Genomic DNA, 15,234 nt, shown 5'->3' with positions numbered 1-15,234 from the left:
CCCAAACAACAAAAATACCCACAACAAGCAGCCAACTAACCCACCATACCCTACCCTACTTCCTGAGCGGACAATTAAGGAATGAGCTTCTCATAGGAGGAAACATTTATTTGTGACCCTAGTCAGTGGTTGGCTGATGCCCTTAAGGTTTGTATTCATGCTGAAATTTGAATCCTGCCTAATCAAACTGTGAATACTCTCATTATGCATAATCTCAGTGAGCTTTTGGTTGTACTGATAAATCCCACAGGTTAGTTATACGTTATGCAAAAACAAAAGAAGTATTACATTTTTAAACTGGTTTGCCTTTTAATTTCTTTAAATAACCCTTTGTTCTTGAATTGTGAGAGGGGCACTACTGTTTACCTTGTCTATACCATTCATTATTTTATAAGCCTTTATCACCTCTTCACTCTAAACTAAACAATCCCAATCTATTTGCTCTTCTGAATCCTTCTATTTCTATTACATTCAACTGGCCAGCTAGAATTGCACCCAATATTCCAGGGAAATGTGTACTATTATGTTAGTTATAGCACTGTAACAATTATAATAGTCTTTATACCATTCTTAAGCTTTATAAAGATTTTAGTTTAATTGCAATTTCATAGTGTGCAGAGTTTCACACTGAATTGTCTACAACACACTTGGCTTCTTTTTCCTGAATGGATCTATTTAAATTTAGAACCCAGCACTTTGTAGACAGATAATTTCTTCTATGGTATAATACCTCTCAATTGTTAGCATGCTAGCCAGCATCTAAGTACTAGGGAGATGGGCACAAACGCAAACTCCATTACAGATTTAGTAGACTCAGGGGTCGTGCGTTATATGGGCCTGGGGTGCCCGGGCCCCACCAAATTCAGGGCCCAGTTCCACCAATGTTCGGGGCTGGGTCTCTCCCCTGGCCGCACCTGCCGCCTCCATGCATCTCCCCCGGAGCATCCCCTGGCCCTGCCTGCCTTGGGCAACAGGTGGCTGACCTCTGCAGCTCTGTGCTGCGCTCCCTCGCCAGCTGCTGCCGACTACAAGGAAGTGGCGCCAGGCAGGCTCAGGCGGCTGCTGCACCTGCGGAGTGATGAAGCACATGACACACACCCCAGAGCAGGCGACTCCGAGCGGGGGTGTCACTTATCCTGGCTAGACCTCCTGAGCAGCAGCCTGGGACTTGGACCCATTCTGGGCACCACCAAAAATTATACAAACCTGCCGCCCCTGTACCTACCTTCTGATCCTGTTTGGCTAGCTCTTTCACTGCCTGCCAGATCTACCAAGTTCTGCAAATTCATTAAAGATTTCATGAGACACAGTTTGCAGGTAAGTCAGTTTAAAATGCTCTCAACGCTAAATCTATGTTAAGAATTTCAATCCAAGTTCAGTTAAGCCTTTGACATTTCTATAGTAATATACCAACTACACAGTGAGGGCAGTATTTTTCTAAGTTGCATGGCGAAAATGGCTTTAAAATACCAATATTGCGATCACTATTAGTAAACTTGCATTGCAACTTTTAAAGTATGTACTCTTCAATATGCATATAAATTCCCATTGTTGGGGACTTTAACCCCGACAAGCGAAATTCGTTGTCTGTTCACAGAAAGACAGGCAACACCAGCAAGGTCCGATCAAAAGCCCTTTATTGACAAGTGCACGCATCAACAAAGGGGCGCTCGTCTCCAGTGAGAACCAGCAGCACTTTTCAGCTTAGTATTAGCCTATATAGACAGTTTTATTACGTCATACATCACTCACTTGAGCAAAACCCACCACCCTTTGTTTAACAACTTAAAACTAGACACTTTTAATATACACACATGCCTAGACTTTATGTCTACAACTTTAGATTATTAATTATATCTTAACACCCAAAAGTTAAAAATACAGGGGAGTTTTAAACAAACCTATAACTCAACCAAAAAGTTAGAATCTGAACCGTGGGATGCTAGAGTTTCTTATCAGCTCTTCAAACACTGTCCTTAGCACAGCTAATGGTATGCCAGCAATGCAATCCCTGGTTTATCTCAGGCTTATCTCACGTTTTCCAGGGCTCTGTAAAACAATGCTGCTTCTCAGTACTTTTCCACTATGGGATTACCCAGAAACCTCTTTTAGCCTGACTTTAGTCAGGTTGGCATAACTGTTTTGCCTGCTATATTTTCATTCAGTCCTAACACCATTAAACACAAGATTGTCTCACAAGCAGTCGTCTCCTTCTCTTCACCCTGAATAACAGAAGTGCATAAACAATCTGCCAGGTCCTCAGTTTCCATTAATACATAAGCATTACCTTCATCCTCCTCCTAATTCAGCCTACACCAACTGTTCATCTCCCCCACATGTAATCTAAGAGGTCAATGGAAGAAGTCAAGTACCAAAATACCAATATTTTCTCATAATCCCTTATACCTGTATGTGGTGCAACTGGTAGGTAACAGGGATTATGAGCTTGCAATATCATTTGATGGTGATTTGGTTGATGCCTAGCAACCAGCCATCACCTTTATAGGCCTCCGCTTTCAGGAGAGAGCTCAAAAACTGAGGATATACTTGACCGAACTCCACCAAAGAATACAACCCAGCCACCAATAATCATCATCATGTATCAAAGGCTGCTGACAGACCCAGTGCTTTGAAAGAAAAGGCTATTACCTGAAGATAGCCCACTACTATCAGACTAGTCTGATCAAGATGCAAATAGTCAAAGAAGTTTGATACTGGAGAAATTAGAGATGACTAGTGACTACCTCCCTGTTAGCCAGTTCACCAGAAAATAGAGAGTAGGCAGTAGTTTGTCAAGATGTTAGAGAGGATTTAAATAGGAATTGCGCACAGAATCTAGTTCTCAGAGTCCCAAATACAGACTGATAGACCAAACATTCATTCCCTCCTTTGAATCCCTGCCATACTGCTAATATCAATCCATCAAACAAAGGGGAAAAGGGATCACAGCCAACAGCTACTGAATCTGTCAGCAAGAGGGGCTGCAAGCCACCATTATGTTCCTAGTCCTGAGGCCACCTGGCTCCTGAAAGCTGCTCTATCTTGCACCAACTGACAGAGGTTCTTATGAAGAATTATGGCAACTGTGGTGTTCAACCAGATTTCCCCTTTTTCCCCATGTCATACCCCTTTCTGTCCCAGCAGCCAGAAGGGGTTATGTAGGAGTTCTAAGCCCCTTAAGGGTTTTTCCCTCCCCCTAAGGAAGTCCCAAGTAGTGGATGCAAAGTAGTACCTTCGGGGACACTTTGCATCACAGCCTCTGCACAATATCTAGTAGACTTTTACATATATATTGTTATTTAGTCTTAAAACAGTTCAATATTTCTCCTTCACACAAGTTTTCCGTTCAGAGCGTTTCAGTCTCAATATGATGGGAGAGAATCTCTGATTTTAGGATTTCATTTTAGTGGTGTCCAATATTTTAGCTCTTTTTAAAATTGTAAGTTTTCACATTAATGCCTACCTAGTACCGGACAACCTTTTTCAAACATAACTTACCAGATGAGATACCATTACAGCTCCATCACAGTTCGTGTTGGCAGGGTCATTTTCCCTACTTTCTATAATCTAAAAGAAGAAAGCCTCATAAGATTATTGCACATCTTTTCAGTTAACACATAACAAAAAAAAATTACCATACAGACACCTACCATTCTGAAAATGGTGTGAGAACGACTACTGTGTTCATTCATTTTTGTTTCTCCATAGTGTCGTTTTTCTGTCAAAATAAAGTATTTGTTATCCAAAATCCCATATGCTCCAGACAATATTAAGATTGTAAGCAAAACTAGTCTAACTGATAAACTAAAATAATAGCTTTTATGAGATTGTAGTTTTAGCCATGTATTAAATTTAGGACAGTGGTCATGTGTTTTAAAATTGCATCAACAATGGAGAGGCTAATCATCCTACTTTCTCCTTTCCTGAGCCATTCCATGACTTGCTCTGGAGTAACAACCACCTCTTCGATCAGATCTTCCACGTAGATGTTTCTCTGCAAGAGAAACAGAATTAAAGACAAATTTCACCCAAGTCTAAAACAAATGAGAAATAGATGTGTGTACTGTATTCAGCACTGGTTTCAGTTGAATTTATTAATGAAAGCCACACAGCAGCCTGAAGAAAGACAAATTTGTCTTCCAAACACACAGAGAATAAAGTCAGAACACTGTCAGTGCAAATTTTTATGCCAATATATTTCAACTGTAACTTTAAGGAGACAATGTCAAACATTTGAGATCCAAAAATATGATGCATTTAAAATGTATATGATTTGTCAGGGAAAGGTCCTCTGGATTTTAGATCTTCCAAGGGAATTTGTACTTTTTCGAGGTTTGAGAAACAAAAATTTCAAAGGCACTATTCGTGGAGGATCTACATTTTGTGCCCCACACAGATTAGCAGACCACCCCCATTCCACCAGCTTTGCTAAAGCAGTTAATGTAACAAATGGTGTTCATTAACAAGGAGAATGAGCAAAACTTTAGCATAGTGAAATTGAAGACAGGAACAGGATGTCTCCATTAATGCTACTACCGCTCATGCTGTATTGGCCACAACTCTAATTTGATACTTATGCGATATATGTGTAAAAGTGGTGGATAGTATATCCCTTTTGAAAGTATTATGATGGTGAAGTGTGTTAAAGCAACTCTCTGAGGAAATGATGTAGGTTCGTTTTTGTGCTGAATGCACAGGCATTTTTGCAACCTTAACAATAAATTACGGTGTGAAGTTAGTCAGATTTTGTAGAAATGTTTTAGACACTCACAGCCCCTCTCCCCTTCAAAAAAGTTCCCACACTGCTCAAGATTATATGTTTTGTTTAAGAGAATAAATAAATTCTGATGCTTAGGAAAAGAGAAAATAAGACTGATTACAGCTTTGCAGTAGTTCTAGGCACAACATGAAGCTTGCTTACTTCTAACTTGCCCTCTTCAAAAAGGATTTTGTATATTCATTCTCATGGGATGTGCCAGCAAGTGCAGCTCAGACGGTGGAACCTTCTTCTAGCAGGGCCAGTTACCACATTCACATACCCATCCTACTTTTCCCTCAGCCTTCCAAGGGCAAATATCAAAGGGGGCATGGCCCTATATGCCATCTCAGTTCCTTACACCACCTCTCCAAAATCATGAGCTCAAAAGAGCCCGAGGAAAAGGAGAATGTGGGTGAGGCATGTGAATAGGCAGATTCCATTTTGGACTCTGGCATAAGTAACTTTAATTTCTTCTTTCAGAGTCTTCTGCATATTCCCCACTCATGGGTCAGATTGGCAAGCAATACCTCATCAGCTGAGGGTAGAACTCAGGGTCCTACTTGAATAAGGGTTGAAGTGCTGCCCTATCAAACGGCATTTGTTCTGGGCCCAAGATTCTAAAGCATTGTGTTTTGTAAGTATATATACAGAGCTCAAAGTTGCAGTCCAACAGGTTGCTGTGAATGAGACATGTTTAAAGCATGCAAGGGAGATAGACATTGCTATAGCAGAATATGATTTAAATCATAGCAAGGACCAAAATGACATCTAGTTTATAACTTTCTTCTATATATTGTCTGCCTATCACTTAGGTGGATTAAACAATCATAAAGGTGATCCTAAAAAAGAAGATGGGAGACCTGTGAAATTCCTTAGCCCTGTTTAGGTAGTACAGTAGGGTCCTCTTAGGGCTTCTCTGCAGGAAGCCTTAGTGTGCGGCCAGCAGGTGCATAAATCTACAACACTCTAGCCTGCTGCACAGTAACTAGCCATAAAGACCCTGATCTGTACACTACAGGTTCTATAGTGTGCTTTGACATACTGCTGTTACATAGGACTTTTAGTGTACAGGAGCAGGGTCTTCATGGCCAGTTAGCGTGCAGCAGGCTAGAGTGCTGTCGATTTAGGCACCAACTCGCCACACACAGTCTCTGTGTAAGCAAACCCTTAGTGTTGAGAGCATGTAACTTTCATTCACCCTTACTAATGTGTGGTTGAGGGAAGATAATGGGCAAATTTATAGTTTGGTTAACCTGGGGGGGAAAAAAAAACCTACTACTACTTTGGGTAAGACTTTAGGGTTAGGGTGAAAAACTCCACTTTTTGTTGTTGTGAAATACACTGAACGCAAATCTGCCATTAGGGCACGTGACTCACTCACTCCTCTGGTTGATGTTATGGCAATTAAAACTGCTTTTTTAATTAAGGTTGTCAAGCAACTAAACCAACAAATCGCCATAAATCACGCTGTTAAGCAATAATAGAATACCATTTATTTAAATATTTGTGGATGTTTTCTACATTTTCAAATATATTGAGTTAAATTACAACACAGAATATAGTGTATAGTGCTCACTACATATTTATTTATTACAAATATTTGCACTGTAAAAAACAAAAGAATAGTATTTCAATTTCTCTAATACAAATACTGCAGCACAATCTCTGTCAGGAAAATTAAACTTAGTTGCAGAATTACATACAAAAAAAAACTGCACTAAAAAAAATAAGAACTTTAAAGCCTACGAGTCCTATTTCTTGCTCAGCCAGCTAAGTTTGTTTACATTTGCAGGAGATAACGCTGCCTGCTTGTTTACAACGTCACCTGAAAATGAGAACAGGCTTTCACATGGCACTGTTGTAGCCTGCGTTGTAAGATATTTTCATGCCAGATGTGCTAAAAATTCATATATCCCTTCATGCTTCGACCACCATTCCAGAGGACATGCGTCCATGCTGATGATGGATTCTACTCGATAACAATCCAAAGCAGTATGGACTGACACAGTTATCATCATCATCATCATGAGGCAGATGCCACCAGCAGAAGGTTGATTTTCTTTTTTGGTGGTTCGGGTTCTGTAGATTCCACATTGGAGTTGCTCTTTTAAGATTTCTGAAAGCATGTTTCATATTTCAGCCCTCTCAGATTTTGGAAGGCACTTCCGATTCTTAAACCTTGGGTCGTGTGCTGTTGCTATCTTTACAAATCTCACATTGGTATCTTTGCATTTTGTCAAACCTGCAGTGAAAGTATTTTTAAAATGAACAGTGTGTGCTAGGTCATCATCCAAGACTGCTGTAACATGAAATATATGGCAGAATGTAGGTAACACACAGCAAGAGACATTGAACTCGGGGGGTTGGGGAAGGAGAGAGAGAATTGTGTCACAAATTTATTTAATGCATTATTTTATTAAAGAGCATCATAAGTATGGAATCATGTCCTGGCATATGAATGTTTAGCATATCTGGCACATAAATACCTTACAATGCCGGCTACAAAAGTGCCATGTGAACGCCTGTTCTCACTTCCAGGTGACATTGTAAATAAGAAGTGGGCAGCATTCTCTCCCGTGAGATAACTTATTTGTCTTAGCGGGTGGCTGAACAATAAGTAGGACTGAGTGAACTTGTAGGCTCTAAAGTTTTACACTGTTTCGTTTGAGTGCAGTTATGTAACAAAAAAAATTGTATTTGTAAGTTACACTTTCACAATAAAGAGATTGCACTACAGTACTTATGAGGTGAATTGAAAAATACTTCGTGTGTCATTTTAAAAGTGCAAATATTTGTAATAAAATATATAAAGTGAGCACTGTACACTTTGTATTCTGTGTTGTAAGTTAATATATTTGAAAATGTAGAAAAAACAAACAATAATAGAATAACAATATTTTTGGATAACAGTGTGATTAAAACTGCAGTTAATTGACAGACCTAATTATAATAGTAAACAGTCAGCCATACATTCAAATGGAGGCTTCATGAGCTAAATTGGAACTGAATTCCATCTATTATCTAGTGTTGTTGAACCTGATGGTGCATAAGGAGGTCTCTCTACAAAAATGAGAGCCCATCCAAGCTCTTCTACTTCTTGGGAGTAGAGGAGGGTAATTTGCAGCAGCTTTCCTCTTTAGCTAGAGAGAATCATTGTTCCTGTATGTGACCTGACTGCAAATCTGCACAGCGAACTTCCACTATCACAGTAATTATGCTGGGGAAACAAACAAACCCCACACAACTGTAGCCACACCCAGCCTCCCCCCCATCCAGAACCAGCTGCATCTGGACCCTCACCCCATCAACCCCTACTCCCTCCAGCACCCAACCCCTGCTCCTCTGAGTCCTCCTCCAGCTCTCCCCCCCCCCCCGACCCAACCACTTTCACCTGGATCCCCTGCAGAGTCCCATTGCTGCCCACACCCAGATTGCCCCACACAGAAACCTCTCATCCCACACCTGGATCCTCCCCCACATTAAGCCCCTCCACACTTGGATCCTGCCAGGCTGAGCCTGCCCACCCACATCTGGTGCAGCGGGACAGGGCCTCGGGGTGTTTATGGGGCAGACACAGCCCTCACACTGTGTCAGGGTCAGGTGAATCCTCACTGCTGAGTCTCTGTACCGGGGAGTGGGAGCTTCAGGGTGCTCTCCCACTCAATGAAGCCAGTGGCCTGTGCTCCTCATTAAATGTGGCTCCAGCATGGCATTTACTGACAAATAGAATTTGCAGAATTTTAAAATATTGTGTGCAGAATTTAATTTTTTGGTGCAGAATTCCCTCAGGAGTATTTAAAACCAGGTCTCTTCACCTTTGGATTGGCCATTAAACTGGAAGCCAGAATGAAGACTAACTTCTCAAGTATCTCTTAAAAAGACGTTAACATTATTTAGAGGGTTCCAGATCCAGAGAGGTTCACATGTATCTGCTGCTGCTGGAAGGAACTGAGGCAGCAAATGATGTCACACCTCCCTTAACACTCATCCATAAAATGTTCAGGAAGGCTCAGGGGTGGAGTATAAGTGGCCTGTGAGCACTCTAACAGGCATTGTTAGAAGGTTCCACCATCTGAGTTGCACTGGCCAGTGCAACTCAAATGAGAATATCCACAGGAACCTCAAAGAGCCATTCCTATGGCACCTAAATCCAGCCCTGAAGCATCCTTCTAGTCTAATCTATTTTAGTCAAGATTACATGACTACACAATCTGGCAAACATTGAGCCATGGACTCCATTTAGATCAGCATCTCATGATTTGAATCCATGCCCACAGAGGTGGTTTGTTGCATCAATTTGTAAACAAGTTCAACAATAAAACCAAATAAAGTATCTTATGCCACCTTGATTTACTTACATTAACATCCTCTCGAATTCCTAGAGGTTTGTTTTTCCTGCTGTCACAGAGTAAGTCTGTTATGGTTTCATTGTATATTTCCATATAGGAAACTCTCAACAGAAACTCCCTACCTGGAATCTAAAGATTAAAGACAAGCATCGTCAGATTAAAAATTGGAGGGAAGGGAAAAAAAAAAAAAAGAGTGCTTTAATGAAAGGATGTTCAGCTCTTTTCATCGTCTTGGACTATATATCTTTACATAGCTTGTTTCACTGACTTTTCCTTTCCTCTTTGCAGATACACACCATCTCCCTTCTGGTACACAGTCCCATAATTACTTACAAGGAAAAGTAGTTAGAGACATTTGTGTAGTTTTACCTATCTTTAATGCAATGGGTATTTCACCCCTTTTTGAAAAAAAGATCTGGTACTCTATTTTTGCCCTTCATTATCTATAAGATGGGAATAATGATACTAACCTTCTTTGTAAAGTGCTTTGAGACCTACTGATGAAAAACACTAATTAAGAGCTGGATATTAGTTCTCCCCTCTGCACGTTTCCCTGCTGCTAGACTACCTTCTCCTGCTCTTTCTTCTAAACCTAATCCCCTGTTGAGTGGCTCTCTTCTCCACATCTACTTCCCTGTTATTTGGTTGCCTTCTCTCCAGCCATCTGGTCCTCTTCTTCCTCTGTTTGAAAGAATGTACTTTCCAGCAGCCATCTTCCCTTTTCCCTGCTCCCGCCCAGACAGTCATCTCCAGCTGATGGCTAACAGCTTAAATCCCACTGGTGCCTCTGGTACCCATGACCAGTTTTATCTTTTCCAGGCCCTAAGGCTCTTTGCAATGAGAGAGGAAGTAGCATCCTGTACCATGTAACCTACTAGCTCTTCAGACCACAAGCAAGCATCATGTTTTGGAAACTAGTTTTTTAGTTTATATCTTCCTCTGACTTCTCATAAAATGGGTGCTCTTATGCTATCAAATTCATAGACTAAACCATTATTTATTAACACCCTCTCCCACAATCCATAAATGGCACTGGGAATATCTTGCATTATACTGAGGCCCAATCCATACAGCTTGTTGTGCCCAGGCCCCACTGACTTCAATGGGGCTCCACACAGGTGCAGTTGTCAGCCTGCAGGCTATAGGTCTGGATGCACATGCCTATGAAGCAAACAGTACTGCTTCTTGAGTACAAGGGGGGCTGCCAGTGTTGCACATCTGAGTTGGAGATAACCATGGCCATCCCCCATTAGCTTCTTAGGGCATGAAACACACATGGCACTTTTAAGCGGTGTGGTAAGTTTTTTTTCTTGGCATGCTTTTCCAGTGCACACCCATCCTAAGGTATTGTAATTGCTGCTGCACTGCACAGAAAGTATGCCTCCAGCTTTCACTATTTAGTCATTGCACCTCCTCACAAACCCTCTCCCCAGAACACTTGTGGCCTGTGTTCTGCAAGCCAGACTAGACACTTGAAGGCCAGAAGGGACCATTAATCTAGGAGTCTCTGAACCTCTTATGCAAAGCTCTGTAGTTTGAGATTCCGCTAAGTATTTCTTCCACTGTCTGTTTTTCATCTTTTAGAAAAAAAATTCTTTAGAGAGGTGAGTTTAGAGTGTACTAATCCAATGCATATGAGACCCAGTCTTCATAACAACCAGATACTGAACTTGATATTTTATTTAAAGTTTTAATCAAGGTTCAATGGGAAATAGATATTGAAATAGAGAGCTGGCTTGGGGATCTGCATGGATCGCATCCCTGCTACTAGTGCCAGGGGACAGCTTTCCCAAATTTCATGCAAGGATATGTATCACAGCAAAGTACTGCAACACGATACCACATGTAACTTGTTTCCGTCTGAAGTCCCCTGTTACCAAGCCCCCTTCCTAATATTTTTGTATAGAATCCAAGTGACAATAATTTAGCTGTATTACTTACTTCACAAATAATTTTGAAGACATCCTGAACTGCTTTAGGTATAATGCCCAAAGACTTGTCACTCCCCATCATTGTATATGTTTTTCCTGAGGCAGTCTGCCCATAGGCAAAAATAGTGCCTAGAAAGAGGAACAAATGTTAACTGACCACTACCCAAAACATTCTACAAATAAGGTAAGCGTAAAAACAATATGAAAAAACTTACCATTATATCCTTGGACAGCAGACTTTATAATTGGAACAGCTACACCTTCATATACTTGTTGGGTGCTGTCATTCGAATGAAAGACGCAATCTTAAAAAGAAATTTTTTTAAAAAAAGCTGCACAATGAGTTGAGAAAAAATGAACTTCCGCTCATACTCAATTTTGGCAGCTTTTCATCCAATAGGACTGAGACCTTGATGCCCCAAAACCAACTCTTTTGCAGGATAATGCCAAAATATTTTATGCAAGATTAACTGATTGCCTAAAACCAACTGAAGCAAAAACAGAATATAACAATGTAATAGGTAAAGTGCAGGAAACTTGGATATAGAGCTGAAAAGATGCTATAAACAGTTAACCTAGTAATTATGGTTATGCTATTTATCTACTGTGATCTGAAGCAAGGAAGGAAGGGAAGTCATTTAAGTCAGACTTGAAGATCTGATCCAGCTCTTGATTATGCCCAACTTCCTTGGACAAATCTTAGGGCACAGTCACACCACCTCCCTGAATGACATTAGCTAAGCTGACAGAAGCATTTGGGAACCACTGCTCTAGCCCATGCCACAGTTCTCCATCTCTAACATGGCAATTATACTTCCCAAAACGGGGGTTTTATTATTCTCATAGAACAGAGCACCGTAAAAAAAAAAAAAGTCACATCACAACGAACAATACAACACAACACATGAGAGTCACTGGCCAGCAATCTCTCTCTACAGTTAGCGATCTTCAAGCAACCTTGAGAAGCATGCTATACTGCACATCCTGTTGTCAGTCAGTCACAGGGGTGTTGAGGATAAAATTAAATTAACGATTGTCAGGAGATCAGATACAACAGTAATGAGGGCCATATAAGCGCCTAAATAGATAGATGTTCCTTAAGGTCTTACCATAATTAAAAGCTCTTGTACCATCCACTTGTAAAATTGTACAATTTTCACTTTTCCAATGAAGCTGTACTTTATCCCCAGATGCTTCATTTTCTCTAAAAAGGAACAAGAGATGTTTTATTAATCTAATTAGAGATCAGAACAGAAATAATGTTAAAATATGTGTACAAAATGAAGTTCTTTTAAAGAAGAAATTCCCTTAGTGCTAGGTAAGTAATATTCAGCTTAACTGAACATATTTTCATAAATAGAAGATTAGAAGCATAAATCATTGCCACCTACCTACGACATCCACTCAAGAACACACAAGTTCCACGTTTGACTCGTGCATCTATGAGCCTGTTTTCCAGCATACAAGCTTATAACATGAATAAGTTGCTGCAATCCAGACTCTTCTCTCAGTAAATGAAACAAAAGACCAACCTCAGAGGTGAAGCAAAGTAAAGTTTATCCAATATCTACTAGCCCAAAAATCAGTCCACTAGCCAAAAACTGTTCTAATCATTTAAGGAATAAGACAGCTGTGCTCTGTAATTCACCACGTCAACTTTCTATTTCATACCTTTGTTAGAAGTTTTATTATGCCTGTCATACTTTGGGTCTCATCTTCTCTTCTTTATTCTACTTTGCCCTCTTTTCATCTCTTTTCTTCCTGCTTTGTGGTCAGTGTCTGCTTCCTCATTTTCTCCTCTCCCTACAGACCCTGACATCCTTTTCCAGCTTTATGGCACATTGCTTTCTTTGCCTCTTTACCTAGGTTTTCTTTCCCACTTCTTCTGAAAGCATCATATTGGGTCTCCAAATCCTGCCATATCTCGTCAATTTCTTCCCCCAACACATAAGAGGCACCAGATCTATTCACACCTCCTTTTTACAGAAGGCTTGAAGAGTAAACCAGGCACTCAGTGAGCTTAACTAAAATGAGGCCTCCCCATTATCTGGGGCAATGCCCAGGTGAGGCGCCAAACCTAGGAAAGGTCTGGCTCGTAGCAGCTCAGCTGGCAAGTCTTCACCCCTTCCAGTTGCAAAAGCTACTCTTCAAAATGTGAGCCAGAGAGGTCAGCAAAGCGGCAGCGGCCTGAATCTGCCGAGAGCCCCGAACCACAGACCCCGCCCCAGCTGTAACTACCCCCCGCCGTCCGCCTGCGTTTACAGGCGCTTTTGCTCAGGGTATGGCTACACTTGAGAGTTGCAGCGCTGGTGGAGGCTTTCCAGCGCTGCAATTAGTAACTGTCCACACCTGCAGGGCACATCCAGCGCTGCAACTCCCTGGCTGCAGCGCTGGCTGTACACCTGGGTCTGCTTGGAGTATAACGATTGCAGCGCTGGTGCTACAGTGCTGCTCGTAAAGTGTGGCCACACACCAGCGCTGTTATTGGCCTCCAGGGTATTAGGAGATATCCCAGAATGCTTTTAACTAAATTACTCCCTTTGTTTTGTTATGCTGCCTCTCTTTGTTTTGTTGTGAACTCGGGGCTCTGGGAGCTGCTTATCTAAAAAACAAACACAGCTCCTATTTGCCCTGATCAATCTGTAACTGACTGAACAGTCAAATGAGATAAACCCACTACCTTGCTGTGAATGAGGCAGGCAGGGGGATGAGTGTTTGCTTGAGGACAGAAACAGCAGGGGCAGGGGGGAGAAAGGGAGTCCATTGGAGCAGCTGCTTATCTGGTCTGCAGGCTGTTTGCAGTTAAGAGTAAGGGGTCGGGAAAATTCTGATTTTGTAAGGCAGGGAGCTGATACACAGTGTCAGCTCCAAAAATCCACTCTCTCTCTCTCCCCCGCTCCCTGTCACACTCCACCCCACCCCACCCCCCTCTTTAGAAAAGCACGTTGCTGCCACTTGAATGCTGGGATAGCTGCTCATAATGCATCACTCCCAACAGCACTGCAAATGCTGCAAATGTGGCCACACTCCAGCACTGGTAGCTGTGAGTGTGGCCACACACCAGCGCTGGCCCTGCACAGCTGTACGACCAGCGCTGTAACTCCCAGCGCTGCAACTCTCAAGTGTAGCCAAGCCCTCAGTGCCACCACACTAACACCGGCTCTGCCACGGCATTGAGCTCCTGACCTGGGTGCACATCCCCCGTCCCCTGCGCGGTCCGCCCCTCACCGGCTCCCTGGACCTGCTGAGCGCAGCTCCCCCACCGCTGCGGGCGGGCGGGCGGAGGCTGGGGCAGGGCGGGCCCCGCCGGGGGCAGTTCTGGGCAGGTCCGGACGCCCCCTCCCGGGGGATCGAAGGGCCCCCAGAGGGGCGGGCGCCGGGCAGCTGCAGAGCGGGGCAAGGCGGGGTCCCGGGGGACGGGGAGAGGGCTCCGGTGCCCCGCAGTCACCTGGCGATGAGCGGCCGCATCCGCACGCAGACCGTCACGGCTCCCTCCTCCGCCATCGCCCCGCTGTGCGTCACGCCGCGGAGAGCTGCTGGGACCAACCGCTGCCCCCTCGGCGCCCCAACCCCAACCGCGTCCACCGGCCACCTCCGGCGTCTGCAACGGCCGCCAGAGTTTGAATTCCTCTCGGGCTAGTTTCCTATTGGTCCTTCCTGGACAGGCACTTCCGGAATCCGGACTGTACCACTGTCAAGTGCGCTCACGGGGAGGCGGCTGGTACAAGCCCCATTTAGACAATCCCTCGGTGGGGTTTAAAGGGCAGGAATGTTCCATGAGGGTCAAACAGCGATGGTCTTACAGCCCAGGAAACGGCTCTAGCTCGAGAAACTCCAGCTTCTCAACGTGCAAAGCCGCATCCTTTCTCCCCACGCCTCCCACAGCCGGGACTTACTGCACGCCGGGCATTGTACTCGGTGACGCTGCGTAGGGGTCTGCTCGCATGTCACGGTCAGTTCAAGTTAGTGAACTAAGAGCTTTGCCTAGACTTTGTTGTCTCATGGGCACCACACACCTGCAGCACCTCCATCTGCACAGGGTAGCCTGCGAGGTTATGGGAGATCTGCCCCACATCATTGATAGGGCCCTACCAACTTCGTGGCCATGAAAAATGCGCTACAGACTGAAATCTGGTCTCCCCCTGTGAAATTTGGTCTTTTGTGTGCTTTTACCCTATACGATACAGATTTCACG

The 15,234-nt window shown here is 43.1% G+C and overlaps 1 protein-coding gene across 3 annotated transcripts in view; it reads right to left on the bottom strand.

The window, feature by feature from the left end:
• CENPE (centromere protein E) overlaps positions 1–14,892 on the bottom strand; it is a 77,594-nt gene extending 62,702 nt beyond the window's left edge. The window contains exons 1-9 of one of the 3 annotated variants that reach the window (XM_039541790.1): positions 14,488–14,892; positions 12,149–12,243; positions 11,255–11,344; positions 11,050–11,168; positions 9,118–9,237; positions 3,913–3,994; positions 3,651–3,718; positions 3,499–3,567; positions 1,226–1,277 (exon numbers count right to left, since the gene is read on the bottom strand). In XM_039541790.1, the coding sequence (XP_039397724.1) occupies positions 1,226–1,277; positions 3,499–3,567; positions 3,651–3,718; positions 3,913–3,994; positions 9,118–9,237; positions 11,050–11,168; positions 11,255–11,344; positions 12,149–12,243; positions 14,488–14,543 (751 nt within the window). In that variant the 5' untranslated portion in view covers positions 14,544–14,892. The remainder of the gene's footprint in view (positions 1–1,225; positions 1,278–3,498; positions 3,568–3,650; positions 3,719–3,912; positions 3,995–9,117; positions 9,238–11,049; positions 11,169–11,254; positions 11,345–12,148; positions 12,244–14,487) is intronic. The other 2 variants (XM_039541789.1, XM_039541788.1) reach the window with 2 other exon arrangements.
• Between the last annotated feature and the right edge of the window lie 342 nt (positions 14,893–15,234).

This window comes from Mauremys reevesii, linkage group 5, assembly GCF_016161935.1.
Source record: "Mauremys reevesii isolate NIE-2019 linkage group 5, ASM1616193v1, whole genome shotgun sequence".
NCBI classification, from domain to species: Eukaryota; Metazoa; Chordata; order Testudines; family Geoemydidae; genus Mauremys; species Mauremys reevesii.
This window is presented reverse-complemented; position numbering and strand designations above follow the sequence as displayed.